The sequence below is a fragment of the Arachis hypogaea genome, chromosome 19 (genome assembly GCF_003086295.3).
Source record: "Arachis hypogaea cultivar Tifrunner chromosome 19, arahy.Tifrunner.gnm2.J5K5, whole genome shotgun sequence".
Taxonomy (NCBI): Eukaryota; Viridiplantae; Streptophyta; class Magnoliopsida; order Fabales; family Fabaceae; genus Arachis; species Arachis hypogaea.
This window is the reverse complement of record NC_092054.1, coordinates 3,064,955-3,080,424: the sequence shown is the minus strand read 5'-3', so window position 1 is coordinate 3,080,424 and position 15,470 is coordinate 3,064,955. Positions and strand designations below refer to the sequence as shown.

Here is a 15,470-nt window from a genome sequence, read left to right as displayed (position 1 = left end):
TTTGGAAGCATTGTCGAGGAAATTAAAAAGGCAGTGTGGAATTGTGAGTCATCTAATTAAAGTGCTAAGTTGTAAGGAATACAACATAAATTTCATTAAAAAGTTTTGGGATAAAATTGGGTCTGAATAAAAATTTTATTTTTATTTTGCTTTAAAAAATCTTTATATTTATGCATATTATTTATTAATGTTACTACACAGGCCGTAAAATTAAGAAAAAAAAAAGAATATTCACAAACTATGTATGTAGAAATAATAAAACAAAAAGAATCACTTTTATTTTCACAAACTTTGTATACAAAGTTATAATAAAAGATATTTAATAATAACTATCAATAAAAATATTTTTATTTATATTCAAATAAAATATCAAAAAACTTAAAACTTAAAAATTGAAATTCAAATTATGTGTTTAATTCAAATTCAAGAATATTGCGTTTTAAAAAACTTATAAATTTAAATTATGAATTTTGATTTGAAAAAATAGACTTAATATATAACTCTTTAAGACGGTACATTAGGTTAAACTTTATAGATTTTAGAGTTTAAAATAATAAATAATCATAACAAAACAATTTAAAAATACTAATTAGATTTATAAAATGTGATTTGGAGATATATATTAGGAAATAACATTAGTTAAATTATTATTATTAATTAATTTTTAAAATAACTATGAAACAAATGTTTTGATATGATTATCTGTTAATTCAAATTTTAAAATTTTTTAATGTAGGTGTGATTTACTCTTATTATTTCAGTTTGTTAATTATTTTAAATTCCATTTTACTATGATTAATATTTTGTTAATTAGAATTTAAAAATTGAAAAAACTGATAGAATCAAAATTGTTTTTAGTTTGATTCGGTTCGATTCGATTATTACAAAAATAATAAATCGATTGATTGATGTTATGAGAAAATCGAACAGATTGGTTTGATTGGTTTTTAATTTGGTCTAAAATCAAACTAAATTGAACCCATAACATTCTTATTGTCTTTTATATCATATGGAGAGTGATTATATCTTAAGTGCATCTTCCCAAAGTCAAAAGACTCAATAATGGTTCTTAAATATAGTGATAAATTAACTAATAAAATTTAATAAATTTTTTAAGATTGCTAATTATTTTGTTTTAAATTCATAAATTTGATAAAATACCATTTTTATTAAATTTCAAAATTAAAGAACAAAATCTAGATTCTTATTCTTATTAATTTATTTTTTATATTTTATTTAAATTTAAATATCTTTTTATTGATATTTATATTTTAAAGGTTATGAAAATAAAATAAATAAATAATTTAAACTAACAAATGTCAATATGATTAAAAACTTTTTTATACTAATGTTACATGCATAGCCAATAAAAAAGAAGTTGATTTCTTAATTTTGTAGTTAGTGTTTATAAAATATATTTTTTATTTTGTAGTATATATTTAAGGCTATTTGCGAAAATAATACTATTAACAAAGTTAACAAATAATACACCTAAAAGTGAATTAGTTGTTTCTAACACAAATTAGAAATTAACATTTTTATTTAAATAAAAAGTTTTAATTTATATAGTATTCTGAAAGATTAAAAATTAATTTATTATTATTATTGTTGTTAGAGACTATTTTATCTAAAATAAAAATTTAATTGCATATTAATAGAATAAAAATCGACAACTAAGAATACATTTAGTTTACATTTTTATATTTTGTTTTTATTTTTAGTATTTTTTATTTTTTAAATTTTATAAAAAAATTAAAAATAATAAAAAAAATTATTTTTATTTTTTAAAATGCGAACGAAACGTAGTATAATTTGTTTAAAGTTATTGTATACAATGTTCGCCATGTGATTTTAATCGTCAACAATAAAAGACAAAAATTGCATATGTGAAAGAAATGATATATGCTTTCAACTATATTAATTAAGTGTTGGATTGCCATAGATTCCATATTAGATTGGAATAAAATTAAAAAAAATACAATTCTGTGATTTTTTTATTTTAATTAGCAATTGACATTTTTTACATAATTTTTTTTCGGTTATTGTTTACCCCTTTTTTTATTTTGGTTTTGCCATGAAATTTGTACAATAATACACAGGTTTTAACAATATACAATTTAGGAAGCGTTTCAGTTTCAGGTGAGGTATTGTACTATGTTAAAAGTTCAGTATGTCTTCAGATATAATATAAAATGGTAAATTATATGGTAAAGATATAAGTTTATAGATTTTTTTTTATATAATAAAAGAGAAATTAAAAATATTATTAGGACCTATATTTTGAATATTAATAAAATAATAAAAAATAACTATAAAAAAATTTATATTCTCTCTATATAACCTCAATCTATATAGTAGAATGTCTCAAATAAAATATATGAAAGGATGAAAATATGAAAGAGATCAGAGGAATATTTTGAAGATGTGGACCATTAATCTGTTGGTAAATTTTATAGTGCTTTTGATTGTGTGTTTAAATTACTTAACTTGTTTTTATAAATAAAAAATTAAATATATAAAATAAAAATTAAATCTTTAAAATTTATTAAATATTATTTTTTACCTTTTTTAGTAACTTAAACATCATGTTTTAGGCACCATAACATTCACCTAACCTGTTTTTCCATTGTGAAGTTCGTAAGTATGGAAGAAGTCCATAATGTAGACCGGCTTATGTCATGTGTCTTGTAGTTGGCAAACTTGGCTTACAATGAAATGGTGAGCCAAGTCTGACGTTGATGGACCTTTTATCAAATGTTTGGCCCTTATGATTGAGACTAGCCGAGTATTTTATTCCAAGAATAAAAGTTACTTTTGTTGACTTGGTCGGTGATATAACATTTATTTGGATGTAATTAAATTGTTAAAAAAATATATTGTTTAATAATTTTTTAAATATATTTAATAAAATTTTAACAATAAAAATAAAAATATTTTTTAATTATAACTTATAATTTTTAAAAATTACTTAAAAATGATATTTTAACTTTAATATTATAAATAAATAAAAAAATTTATATTATCGTATCAAACATAATTATTAGATAATAAAATATTTTTGCACAAACTATTTAAACATGAAATTTTTTACCTTTTAAAAAAAATCACTGAATTTTTTTTTTCTAAAAACTCACAAAAAAGAAAATCCATAATTTTGTCCATTTAGGCCAATTATTCCCGATCATATTAGAGGGTGGCTACACTTTAAGGGCGTGATGAGGGCAGCAATGGTAGGGCCACTAAGGATTTTATTTTGATTTATTATCTTATATTATATTAGAAAAATATAGGTAACAAATAAGATTTTTGAATAATGTGTAAACAATGTGAATTAATAGAGTTAAAAGAATAAATTTAATTAATAATATTAAATTAAAATGTAGAATATTTTTATTTTATTAGTAATTATTTATATTGTTCAAAATTTTCATTGTTCCTAACACTCTCCTATTATATTTTATGCATGAAATTGAAAGCTAGCACTAACTACTAATTAAATATGGGGCCCTCTTGTTTATAAATAGATTACTTTCTGAAACTCAACACTCAACACTCCCAACACTCTTCTTTCTTCTCATGCCTCTTCAATCTTCTTTCTCCTCCTCTTCCACTTATTCTTTTTTCCCCTCTTTCTTGTTGTTCTTCTTCTCTTCAATCATGAAAGCCAAGCTTGATCTCCACCCTTGAGACCTCAACGCCTTTAGAACTCTCCAAAGAGACCTTGGTCTCAATGCACTTTTAGTCAACGGTAAGGCTTCCATCGATGCTGTGTTCTGCGACACCGCCACAGCCACCTACGTCCTCCAAGAATCTCAATCGAACCCTCTCTTCCGCCATTTTACACCTCACTCAGCTTAAAGAACTCTCTTTATCTCATAACCACCTCGTTGACCGCATCCCAAACTCCATAGTCAACCTCAAGAAGCTCGAAATCCTCGATCTCCGTGGCAACGGCTTCTCCGGCGAAGTCCCGCCTCACCTTTTTTCGCTTGCAAGGCTCCGACTCCTCGATGTCTCCTCCAACAAACTCTCCGGCAACCTCAACTTCCTCAAGTATTTTCCGAACCTGGAAAAGCTAAACGTCGCCGACAACCACTTTGTTGGTCGTGTCCCGGTTTCCATTCGCTCGTTTCGGAACCTCAGACACTTCAACTTCTCCGGCAATAGTTTCCTCGAAGGCTCAACGCCGATTGCCAAGAGTTACAATGAAGTCGAAGACTTCCAGTCTGTTGTCCCAAGACGCTTCATCTTCGCTGAGGACTTGACGGTGAGAGTAACGGCGGCAGCATAACCACTCTTGCGCCATCTCCGAGATCAAACAAAAGGAGGAGGAGGAGGAGCTATTTTCCTAGTTTTTGATATTGTTAGTTGAGAGTTGTAACTGTAACTGACTTTGTTTGATCGGTGTGATGTAGGGCGAAGCTGGATTCATCGGCGGAGCACGGTGTCAGAAAGTTCTCCGATTTCACGCCGGAGGAGTTCAAGAGGCATTACCTTGGGTTGAAGCTGTTAGTCCAGTCAAGAACCAGGTGCGTACGTATTATTATTATTACTGTTGTTATTATTAAAATTTTATCTGAATTTTTTAGTTTATTGATAAAGTTTATTTGAAGTGTATATAAATGTATTTTTCATATTATAAAGTGTAAAAATATTTTCTTTCATAAATAGTAATACAATAGATTAATTTTATATATTATTATGAATATAAAAATGAATACAAACCTAAAAAAAATATAAAGAATCAACTATTAAATAATTAATATTAATCTTTTTAATTTTTATTTTTAAAGAATTTAGAATTAAAATTTATATCAATCATAGAGTCACATATCTTTTTAGCATATTTTTTTCATGATTTATTAAGGAAAAAAGATTGTTACCAATAGAATAGAAGAGAGTTCAATGTAATAACATCATTGTGGAATGTTGTTGGAAGAGTTTTTACGCTCACCATAATATTGGATGTTGTTAAAGTTATTGTTGTCCAATTTTTAAATAACTTAAAAATTAAAGATCAAATAAAGAAGGGAGGTTGAATTCACCTGTTAAGTAATACGACTTGTCAAGATCATTACTTTAAATGGGATAAATTTCACAGGGAACTCCCTTCTATCGGCAACAATTTTTTTTTTCCAATGGATCATGAAGAAAGTATGCCAAAAGAATATGTGACTCCACGCTTGAATTTGAACAAAGTACTCTTGTCCTTCTCATCACAGCAAAGAATCTTGGAATTGCACATGGTTGTACATAGTAATAAACAAAGTAAAAGGATTTGAATGTGGTATTGATAAGAAAAGGAAACGGCCATATTGATTGAACAATAAGATATTATGTTGTCTTGTTTTAGAGTTTTGGGGATGGTCTTATATATCGTGCAGTTGTTTAAGGTACCATTTTATAATTGCCTCATTCTTTTTTTTTTTATTGGTTTTATTTATTGATGGTGTGTATGTAGGTGAGGTTTGGGCTAAACTTGCAAGTTTGGGGGGTCAAGCTAATCATCTCTGCAAGGAATGAAGCTAAACTGGAGTGAGTAAAGACAAAACTGAAAGGTACGATGGATTCATCTTACTTTTATGTGCAAATATTGATATAGGCTAATGGCTTGAGTTATTATTAATTATTAAGTTATTTGAATATCACTACGGAACCATGCACCGGAAGAAATCAAGAGTTTGCCTCATCTTTATTGATTTGTCCATGTTTAGAATGTACATGTTTCATCTTTATTGATTTAATTCATGATTAACCTAATAAAGAATATAGTCACACTATAGCCATCCATCTTACAAGTTCAAAGTTCTAGTAAAACATATGTAGAAAACGTTTATATTATTATTATTATTATTATTATTATTATTATTATTATTATTATTTAGTAAATATTTTATAAATTTAAAATGAGGTTTATTTATTTTAACCAATCTATAATTTTATTTTTATTATTATATTATTGTTGATTTTTTAAAATATTATTAAAACTTGTTATGTCATGGTTGGTTATTTAAAATTTGATATCAAGACTTGTTGTAACACCATACTACATAGAGCTTTACGCTTAAGTCGTAGAATAGAGGTAGTGCGATGTTACGGACCTCTAATCAGAAAATACATACGTATAATAGTGGAAAAGTATAATATACTGAACTTTGAAAAACGGATAAAGCAAAATCGCAAAATAAAAAACGCAACACTCAGAAAACGGAATTACTTGCGGGCTAAGAACCTAAATATCTTAGATATGAATAAGCGAAAGAGTGGATAAATAGCCAAGAATACAGCATAACTAGCCCCTGACTCAGTCTGCGAAGCCAAGGCTGTCCGAAGAATATTTACATACATATACAAGTATCCCAAAATACCCAAAATACAGAAATAAAACCTTAACTCTCCTTTAACCTCTATGAGGGACAAAATAATCAAGTTTCTTAGAGAGAAAGTTAAGTACATATATACACAAACTGATAATCAAAAGAACCCATGGACTACTCCGCTTCAGGGATCCAGACACCTAGTGAGGTGCCTCTCGACCTGCATTTGAAACAACAACATAGTATGGGGTGAGAACCGGAGGTTCTCACCATGGTAAAGGTGCCACGCATATAATATATAAGGTCTTGAGAATGCCAGGGGCAATCCTATAATGCCATCATACAGTTATAAAACTTAAACTCTAAGCAGAAGGCATAAATAGGGGTAGGTAACCTAAAGAGTTCTAAACTTACTTACTCTAAACCTAACATTAACACCAAACCGGTCCACCATTCCTCCGCTCCTCCATCACCATTGGTTTAGCAGAGACAAACAATCAAACAATTTCACGCACAAGTAGAAAACAGATAGTGCAAGTAGAAATATAACAGTTAGCATGATATATATTCAGTTAGGCAATTCCAAGTGATGCATAGCAGACAAAATAAACAAAATGCATATGATGAATGTCTATCCTACTGGTCATGAGCTCACGTGTCGGTTACTTTACTAGAACCCGACACATCTGGTAGCTAACCCAGACATTAGTCTCTAGGTTGCGCATCTCCAAGAGGATCATAAACGAAGGAGAGCGCCTTTCCACCTTCTCCTGGAGGTTTCACGAAGAAGAGTGCCTTTCCACATCGAAGGAGTGTGCCTTTCCACCTTACAACCAGAGAAGAATGTGGGAGAAACAATACAAAGGAGAGTGCCTTTCCACCTTCCCCACATCTACATCACGACAAGAGAGGGAACTTCCGTCCTCAACTTGCCATATCGACCATTTTAGCCACACACAGTCAAAGTTCATAAAAATCAAGTTTCGTTCAAAACCTCAAACCTTCCTTTTCTATAAAATTCAACTCACCATACCTACTTCTTGTCCCAATTAATCAGCACCAATACACATACATAGCATCTCAATACAAGTCCACCACCTATTCAACAAATCACAAACTCTTCAAACTTTATTTTTCATCAAATCACATACTAAGTTCTCACCTCCATCAACATTAACATCATCATTATACTAGCATACATATGTACATATTTAACCCACATTATCAATTGCTCAACTACAACCAAGCACCAAGAAAACATCATAAATTCACCATGACCATATTCCTCAACACATGCTTAACATCAAGTTATCAATCAACATTATAAAGATTAATCATTCAACATATTCAACCACTTCAACTTATTATCCTATAGTTCTCTAGCCTAAGTTTTCCTAGAGCATTACATATTAAATGCGCGAAACCTAAATCATACTTTGGCTGATTCCGGCATTGGTCCAAGACAACCCTTAAGTCATACACACAACTCCACAATTCACAAAACCACCAAGACCTTGACGCCAATCCTTCACCAAGCCTTCAAATGTCCACAATTCAATCCCAAAACTTGTATACACACACCTAGTTTACACCTATTATGCATATATGATTCAAAATTCAGAATTCACATACTCAAAACCAAGAATTTGGCCAAGGCAAGAAATTTCACCGTACGCCGGACCAAGAGAGCCAAAACCAACAAGCTCCACAAGCTAATTTGAACCTAAAGAATCAAAGTTAACAAATTATCAACTTGTGCACACATAATTTTCGAAAATTGAAAGGAAGGAGAGGCTGGAGTGTTAGAGTAACTTACAAAAGAAATTGTTCTGATAGAATTGTAGAGCTCGACGCGGTGAACGTGTAGCCGCAAACGATGCGGCGATTGGAGTTCGGATGAAGAAGTTATAGTGGATAGAAGGTGGTGTTAGGTTTATGTCTTCTTCCCTTTCACCATGGGTGCTGCTTCAGCGTGTTTGCTGAGTGAAGGGAAGAAGAGTGCCCTTCTTTAATTACTTGGGCTGACTAGTTGGGCCTTGGGTCCATTTTGGGCCCGGTTCAATTGGTTCGGCTTGTTCGATCCAATCTTGGAGTCAAATTTTTTGAAATTGGTGTCAAAATTCTCGTTTTAATGAACTCTATTATAATTTAATATAATATTCATATTTTTAATTTTTTTATTAAAAATTAATTTATTGACTAATTATTCGCTAATTTTCTAGGGTTTACACTTGTTATGTATATTTTTTTAATTTATAAAACCACAAATTTAATCTTGTCTATACCGCTTGATATTAGATTGAATTGAATCAGATTGTCTATAAAAAAGTATTTAATCCAAATTGCACTGTAAGTAAAATTAATGTTTAAATCAGATGAATTTTTGACACAAAACTGATCTAAATCGCATCGCAAATAACCCTAAATAAAATATAATATATTTTTTAGTAATTATTAAATAATTTTAAAAAATATTTTGCATTTCTATTTTATAATTTAATTCTTTAGGAATTAGAATAAATTATTTGTTATAGAATTAATGCTTTTATATATAAACAAAATGTTTAAAGTTTCATTGCTAGATGTGATAAGATTGAATAGTTACATTTTTTTATGAAACAAGTTCACACAATAAATCTGTAACATCAATAAACAGAGCAATTTCATCATGATATAAATGTCACCAAAAAAATGAAATATATATATATATATTATATACTAATTACTTCAAATACGAAAAACTTGAATTTATATATATATAAGTTTAAGTTTTTTATGTTCAAGGCGTTTAGCCAATTGCACCCTGTGTCGTTTTTTTTGTGAGATTTATGTTATAATGAAATTGTTCTGTTTCTTGATATTACAGATTTATTGTGTGAACTTGTTTCATAAAAAAATACAACTATTCAATCTTATCACATCTAGTAATGAAACTTTAAACATTTTGTTTATATATAAAAGCATTAATTGCATAACAAATAATTTATTCTAATTTCTAAAGAATTCAATTATAAAATAGAAATGCAAAATATATTTTAAAATTATTTAACAATTACTAAAAAATATAAAGAACTTTTTGGACAAGCTATATAAGAAACTCACAATAAAAAAAAACATAATTTCAACCAAGAAGACTTTAGTCTAATCTATATTATCTTGAAGGTTTTTTTTTTTTTAATTTTTTTTTTGGAGTTGTTTGTGAATTATAATTTTAGGAAAAAGAAATAGAAACAAAATATTATTTTGTAATTCAATATACTTTTTAACTTTTTTATGGAATCTTTATACCTTTACATATATATTCCTTTTTCTTAAACTAAATTGATGTACTTATAATATTTTAAGTGTCATTTTTAACTATTTATTATTTCATTATAAATATATATAAAATTCTATATGAGTTAAAAAAAAATGAAACATATTTTTTATAAGGGTGTGAATATCTTTCTATTCTAAACGCATTTTAATGAGAAAATATAAGAATTTTGTTATTATCTCTACTATTAAAAACAAAACTATGAGGCTTTATACCAAAACAGATAATCAAGTGATCAATGACTAGTCAATTAAATAGATGAAATAACGTTTAATAAGCTAAGTTAGATAATCGAGTCCAAGTGTCCAACCCATTATTTTGAACTCGTTTTGCCATCCCTTAGTGGCTGCTTAAAATATATATATATATGGTGAACTGTGTTCATAACAAGATGCACTATAAACTGTTCAATCTTATTGTAGCTAGTATTGAAACATTAGACATTTTATTGATAAAAGCATTCTATATCATAAATAATCTATTCTGATTCTTAACAATTTAAATTGTAAAATAGAGATGTTCAAATGTATTTTGAATTATTCAACAATATTAGAGTTATTTGCAAATTTTTTTTTATGAAAAGAAATAAAAATGAACAAAAATTTTTAAGCAAATAAACTAATATACATATAATTTTTGGGTAAAACACATAGATAAAATAAATGCAGTTCAATATTACACGAGATGGGTATAAGGAAAGCTCAACTCCCTTTAACACATATCCCCTCATACTAATAGCATTCAAATTTAAAAGGATGAGCTTCTTAGTTTTTTTTTTTTTGCTGATAGTAGGGGCAAAGGCCCATCTTAGGTATAATCTTAATACTCTCCTCTTTTAATATTTACAAGGATATAGTTAATAAATAATTAACTTAAAAGTAATAATGTCAGTAAGTAATCTGTATAAATAGAATTTTTAAAATTCGATTATATATTACAAAAGTAATAAATTGAATCAAGTTAATTTGATTTATTATTGTTCCATGTAATAAATCGAATCCAGTTAATTCGATTTACATAGTATAAGTGTAAATCGAATTAGATAGATTTAATTTACATATATTGAATCTGAATTCGGACATGCATGTACCATTCTTCATTTAGGATAATTGTGTAATATTGGACTACATTTATTTTATCTATGTGTTTTATTCTATAAATTAACTTAAAAGTAGTAAATGTCAATAATTTATATTAGTACTAAATCAAATCAGCTAAATTAATTCGATTTATATGTATATGCTACAGAAGTAGTAAATCGAATAAACTATATTCGATTTACTATTCATATAGCACATATAGTAAATCGAATCCAATTGATTCGATTTATATTGAAAAATCATAAATCAAATTTAGTTGATTCGATTTACATAGAGTTATTTTAGGACATACATGTAACTCATTTCATTTTAAGACATTGGTATAATATTGATCTCCATTTAGTTTGTTTGTGTGATTTACCCTTTTATTATCTATTTTACAAGTTCAATATCAGTTCTAATAAAGCATAATTAGAGTAAACTAATAGTATTATATTATATTTAGGGTTATTTGCGATGCGATTTAGATCAGTTTTGTGTCAAAAATTCATCTGATTTAAACACTAATTTTACTTGCAGTGCAATTTGGATTAAATACTTTTTTATAGACAATCTGATTCAATTCAATCTAATATTAAGCGGTTTAGACAAGATTAAATTTATGGTTTTATAAATTAAAAAATATGCATAACAAGTCTCGACATCAAATTTTAAATAACCAACAATGACATAACAAGTTTTAATAATATTTTTAAAAATCAACAATAATATAATAATAAAAATAAAATTATAAATCGATTAAAATAAATAAATCTCATTTTAAATTCATAAAATATTCACTAAAAAATAATAATAATAATAATAATAATAATAATAATAATAATAATAATAATAATAATATAAACGTCTTTTACATATGTTTTACTAAAACTTTGAACTTGTAAAATGGATGGCTATAGTGTGACTGTGTTCCTTATTAGGTTAGTCATGGATTAAATCAATAAACATGAAATATCCACATTCTAGGCATGGACAAATCAATGAAGATGAGGCAAACTCTTGATTTCTTCATGTGCATGGTTCCCTGGTGATATTCAAATAACATGTTGGTGCGTGGGCACAACTCTCATTTTATATTTTTTGTGCATACACATGGATAAAATGTGTAGGCACGACTCTGTTACCACACTACTTTACTTTTTTTTTTTTTTCTCCATTTCTTCGCTTCTTTTCTTTTTTCTTCTCTTCTTTTTCTTTAATTATCATCTATCACTATCATTCACCATTCACTATACCTCCTTTTAGTTAGTTAGTTAGTTAGTTAGTGTTTAGCTAGTAAGTTAATTAGTTTAATTTTCTATTTTAATAGATTAGGTTATTAACATAGGTTAGATTTTTTAGTGATAAGTGTTGGATTATTGATATTGTTGTTGCTAAATATTGTTAGATATCTTCATTGAGATCATACTTAACTACTTGGTTGAATTTTGAATGTTGGATATTTAATTTGTATATACCAAATACTTATGACATTGTCTTCATGAATTTTGTTGGATTTCTAAATTGCATGGTAGCTAGCCACTATATAATTTGAATTCACTATTTGTTACTTGGCAATTGTATGTAGTTGATGTATTTTTTTTTTTTGTTAGGTGATGCTTCCTATGATCTATTTTTATTTGAGTCATCTAGTTGATGCATTGACATTAAGAAATTGTGAAATTGGATCGTAAGCCTATTTAGTGACATTTTTTGAGATTTTTAAGTTTTGTGGTCTAATCTTGCCATGTTTTTCACTTCATGTCATTTAGGTGTTGCAAACAAACTTTCCTCTATCATCCATTTCACAATTTCTTGATTTTTGTTTGAATACTTTTATGCTCCTTTATTACTTATTTATTTATCTTAATCTACAAGTTTCTTTTTTAAAAGTATTTCAAGCACACTAAAATGAGTGAAGTGCATGTTTCTTTGTGTAATTGTGACATAGCTTTCTATGCTATTGTGTGTTCTAAACTGCCCGCAACTTAGAATTTACACACTTGTTTTTTTCATGTCACAAACTAATTCACTCACTTTATTTTAGTAATTCTTACCTCATTCTAACAATTTATACTTCCTTGTTTTTGCATTTACTCATCTTACTATCTTATTTTCCATCTTTCATGGATGAGTCACCATAAGAAAAAAGGGAAGCGGGAGAAAGACGCAGCAGCCGGTTGATCTACCAGCTGAAGATGGCAATCCAAATAGTCGCCATACTCCCTTGCTCATCTTTGGATGCACCGAGGATGGTGCAAACCTTTAAGTGTAGGGAGGTCACCACCGATCGGCAATCTTGGGTGACAAATTCTAATCCCAAACACTTGCACATTTTATTTTTTTTCTTAGTCTGTATATATTTTAGAGATGTAATTGCATTTTTTTTAATTTATTGTATTTCTTTCCACATATATAATAAGCTTAGTTAAAATAATGAAATTTTTCAAGAAAAATATTCTTAATAAGGCATTGATATCTTAATTGATTTGAGTTGATATTTGTTGCATTGAAATTTGCTTGAAATATATTGTGGAACATATTTTTGAACTAAGAACACATAAGCATGTGAGTTTTGAGCCTAATTATGTGGTTACATCATATTAACCACTATTTTTATTCTTTTGTGTGTTATTCTCTTTTTATGATTGTAATCTTTGATTTGTTTGATTCTTTATTTCCATTGTTTGATGTATATATGCATTTGTATGATTGAGGCCATAATTTCATTTAGCCCACTTGTTCCAAATAGCCTACCCTTTTATCTTCCTTTGTTAACCAACTTTGAGCCTATTTTAATCCTCTTTTGTTCTTAATTTTAGCACATTACTAGTCTTAAAGCGAAAAATAATAAATGTCCCTTATTTGGATCTTTGATTAGCTTAGGCTAGTGAGAGTGTTTATCATCTAAGTGTGAAAAAGTTGAGAACTTTGGTTGAGGTAAAAGCGAATTTTTATACTTTTGTTAAAAATTTTGGGAATTGGATATATACTCATGCATTAAATGTTTAAACCATATGCATTGATACTTTTGTATATACTCTAGTTTGAAAAAAAAAAGTAACAAAAAAAAGAAGAAAAGAAAAAGAAAAAAAAAGAGAAAAAAAAGTAAGTAATAAAAAGGGGGACAAAATATCCCGAAGTAAAGTAATAATAACAATGCATGTGAGTTGTGATTAAAAAGAGAATGCATGAGTATGTGAAAAAGTGAATAATGGGTAGGTGAGAGAGCTTAAGTTAGTCAAAGATTCAAATTTCAAGCTCACTTGACCATATGCATCCTTACCTTGACCGTAGCCCCATTACAACCATGAAAAGTCCTCATGATATTTGTATACATACATTGAATTATTGTTGATTGTTAGATGAAAAACAAATCTTGGAAAGCATGATTAGAGGAGAATTGAGTGAATCAACCTTAAACACTTGAGCGATTAGAGTGCATATACACATCCGGTGAGGGGTTCGATTGCTCAAATTCTATGTTTCCACTTATTATTACTGCTTATTTAGCAAGTTTGTAAATTCTTTTCAATAACTCTAATCAATTATGAATTTGACTTGGTTAAGATTGCTTTTAGCCAATATGTTCATATATGCTTTCTTGGAAATTGATTTATTTTGACTGAGTAGTTGCATTCATTTAGATAGATTGCATATAGGTAGTTTCCTTGTTTTGAATAAATGTAGTTCCCCTTCTTATCTTTCTTTAACATAGCATGAGAACATGCTATTGTTTAAGTGTGGGGATGTGATGAATCCACATTTCATGATATTTATTTGCTCTATTTGGGTGAATTTCATTAACTTTTCTTGTATTTATCTATTGAAATAGCATAGTTTCATGATTTCTTTCTAAATTGTGCTTGAAAGTAAAAACATACTTTTTAGGTCTTTTAATTGCTAAATTTTATTCACTTTAATCCCATTTGATGCTTTGATGTGTTTGCTAAGTGATTTCAGGTTTCCAAGACAAGTATGGATTGAAGAAGTGAGAAAAGAGCATGTAAAAGAGAAGAAAACCATGAAGAAATGGAGTTTGGAAGTTTCAGCATCCGTGTGTGCGCACAGTAATGCGTACATACGCACAAGTGTGAGCTCATGGCGACGCGTACGCGTGACCCAAGCGTACGCGTGAGGGTGAATTTTGCCAGATGACGCGTACCCGTGACCCTTGTCACGTGAGCTCATTAATTGCAATTCGCTAGGGACGAATTCTGGGCCTCCAAAACCCAGTCCAACTCATTTCTGAAGTTATTTTAAGACAAAGTGAAGAAGGATGAAGGGGAGAGTAATTAGGGTAGTTTGGTATCATGTTGCAGGTCATTTTCTAGAGAGAGAAGTTCCCCCTTCTCTCTAGAAATTAGTGTTATTAGTTTAATTTTTCTATTTAATTCTTATTTTCATCTATTTTTTTTTTATATTTCTTTGTTCTATTGTCTCAATCTTCTTAGTTTATTTTGTTAATTTTTAATTTTGGTTACTTTTCATGTTGATGAACCCTTGTTAATTTCTATTTCATTTAATGCACTTTATGTTTTCATGTTATTATTGCTCTCTTTAATTGTTGGTTATTAATTTTTTGTATTTGGTAGCTTTAGAATTTATTTTTATTGCAATTTAATATGATTTTATATTCATGCACACTAAATGTTTGATAAAATTTTTGGCTTAGTTTTAATGTAGTTTTTCTCCCACTCTTGGCTTGAAATTGAGGACTTTGGTGACCTTGAGTCATTGATATCCATTCTTGATTGA

At 28.3% G+C, this 15,470-nt stretch overlaps 1 protein-coding gene and 2 long non-coding RNA genes across 3 annotated transcripts; 2 read left to right on the top strand and 1 right to left on the bottom strand.

The window, feature by feature from the left end:
- Positions 1–3,548: 3,548 nt before the first annotated feature.
- LOC112775550 (uncharacterized) lies at positions 3,549–5,780 on the top strand. The gene is made up of 3 exons (XM_029295856.2): positions 3,549–4,267; positions 4,416–4,529; positions 5,462–5,780. The coding sequence occupies exons 1-3, from the start codon at positions 3,764–3,766 to the stop codon at positions 5,537–5,539; spliced, it is 696 nt and encodes a 231-aa protein (XP_029151689.1). The 5' UTR covers positions 3,549–3,763; the 3' UTR covers positions 5,540–5,780.
- Positions 5,781–6,241: 461 nt separating this feature from the next.
- LOC112775551 (uncharacterized) lies at positions 6,242–8,300 on the bottom strand. Its single transcript, XR_003189582.3, has 2 exons — positions 8,134–8,300; positions 6,242–8,040 (listed from the first exon to the last, which is right to left on the bottom strand). It is a non-coding gene; the product is annotated as an uncharacterized lncRNA (long non-coding RNA).
- A 3,570-nt stretch (positions 8,301–11,870) lies between these two features.
- On the top strand, positions 11,871–15,260 carry LOC114926005 (uncharacterized). The gene is made up of 2 exons (XR_003816087.2): positions 11,871–13,015; positions 14,676–15,260. It is a non-coding gene; the product is annotated as an uncharacterized lncRNA (long non-coding RNA).
- Positions 15,261–15,470: the final 210 nt, after the last annotated feature.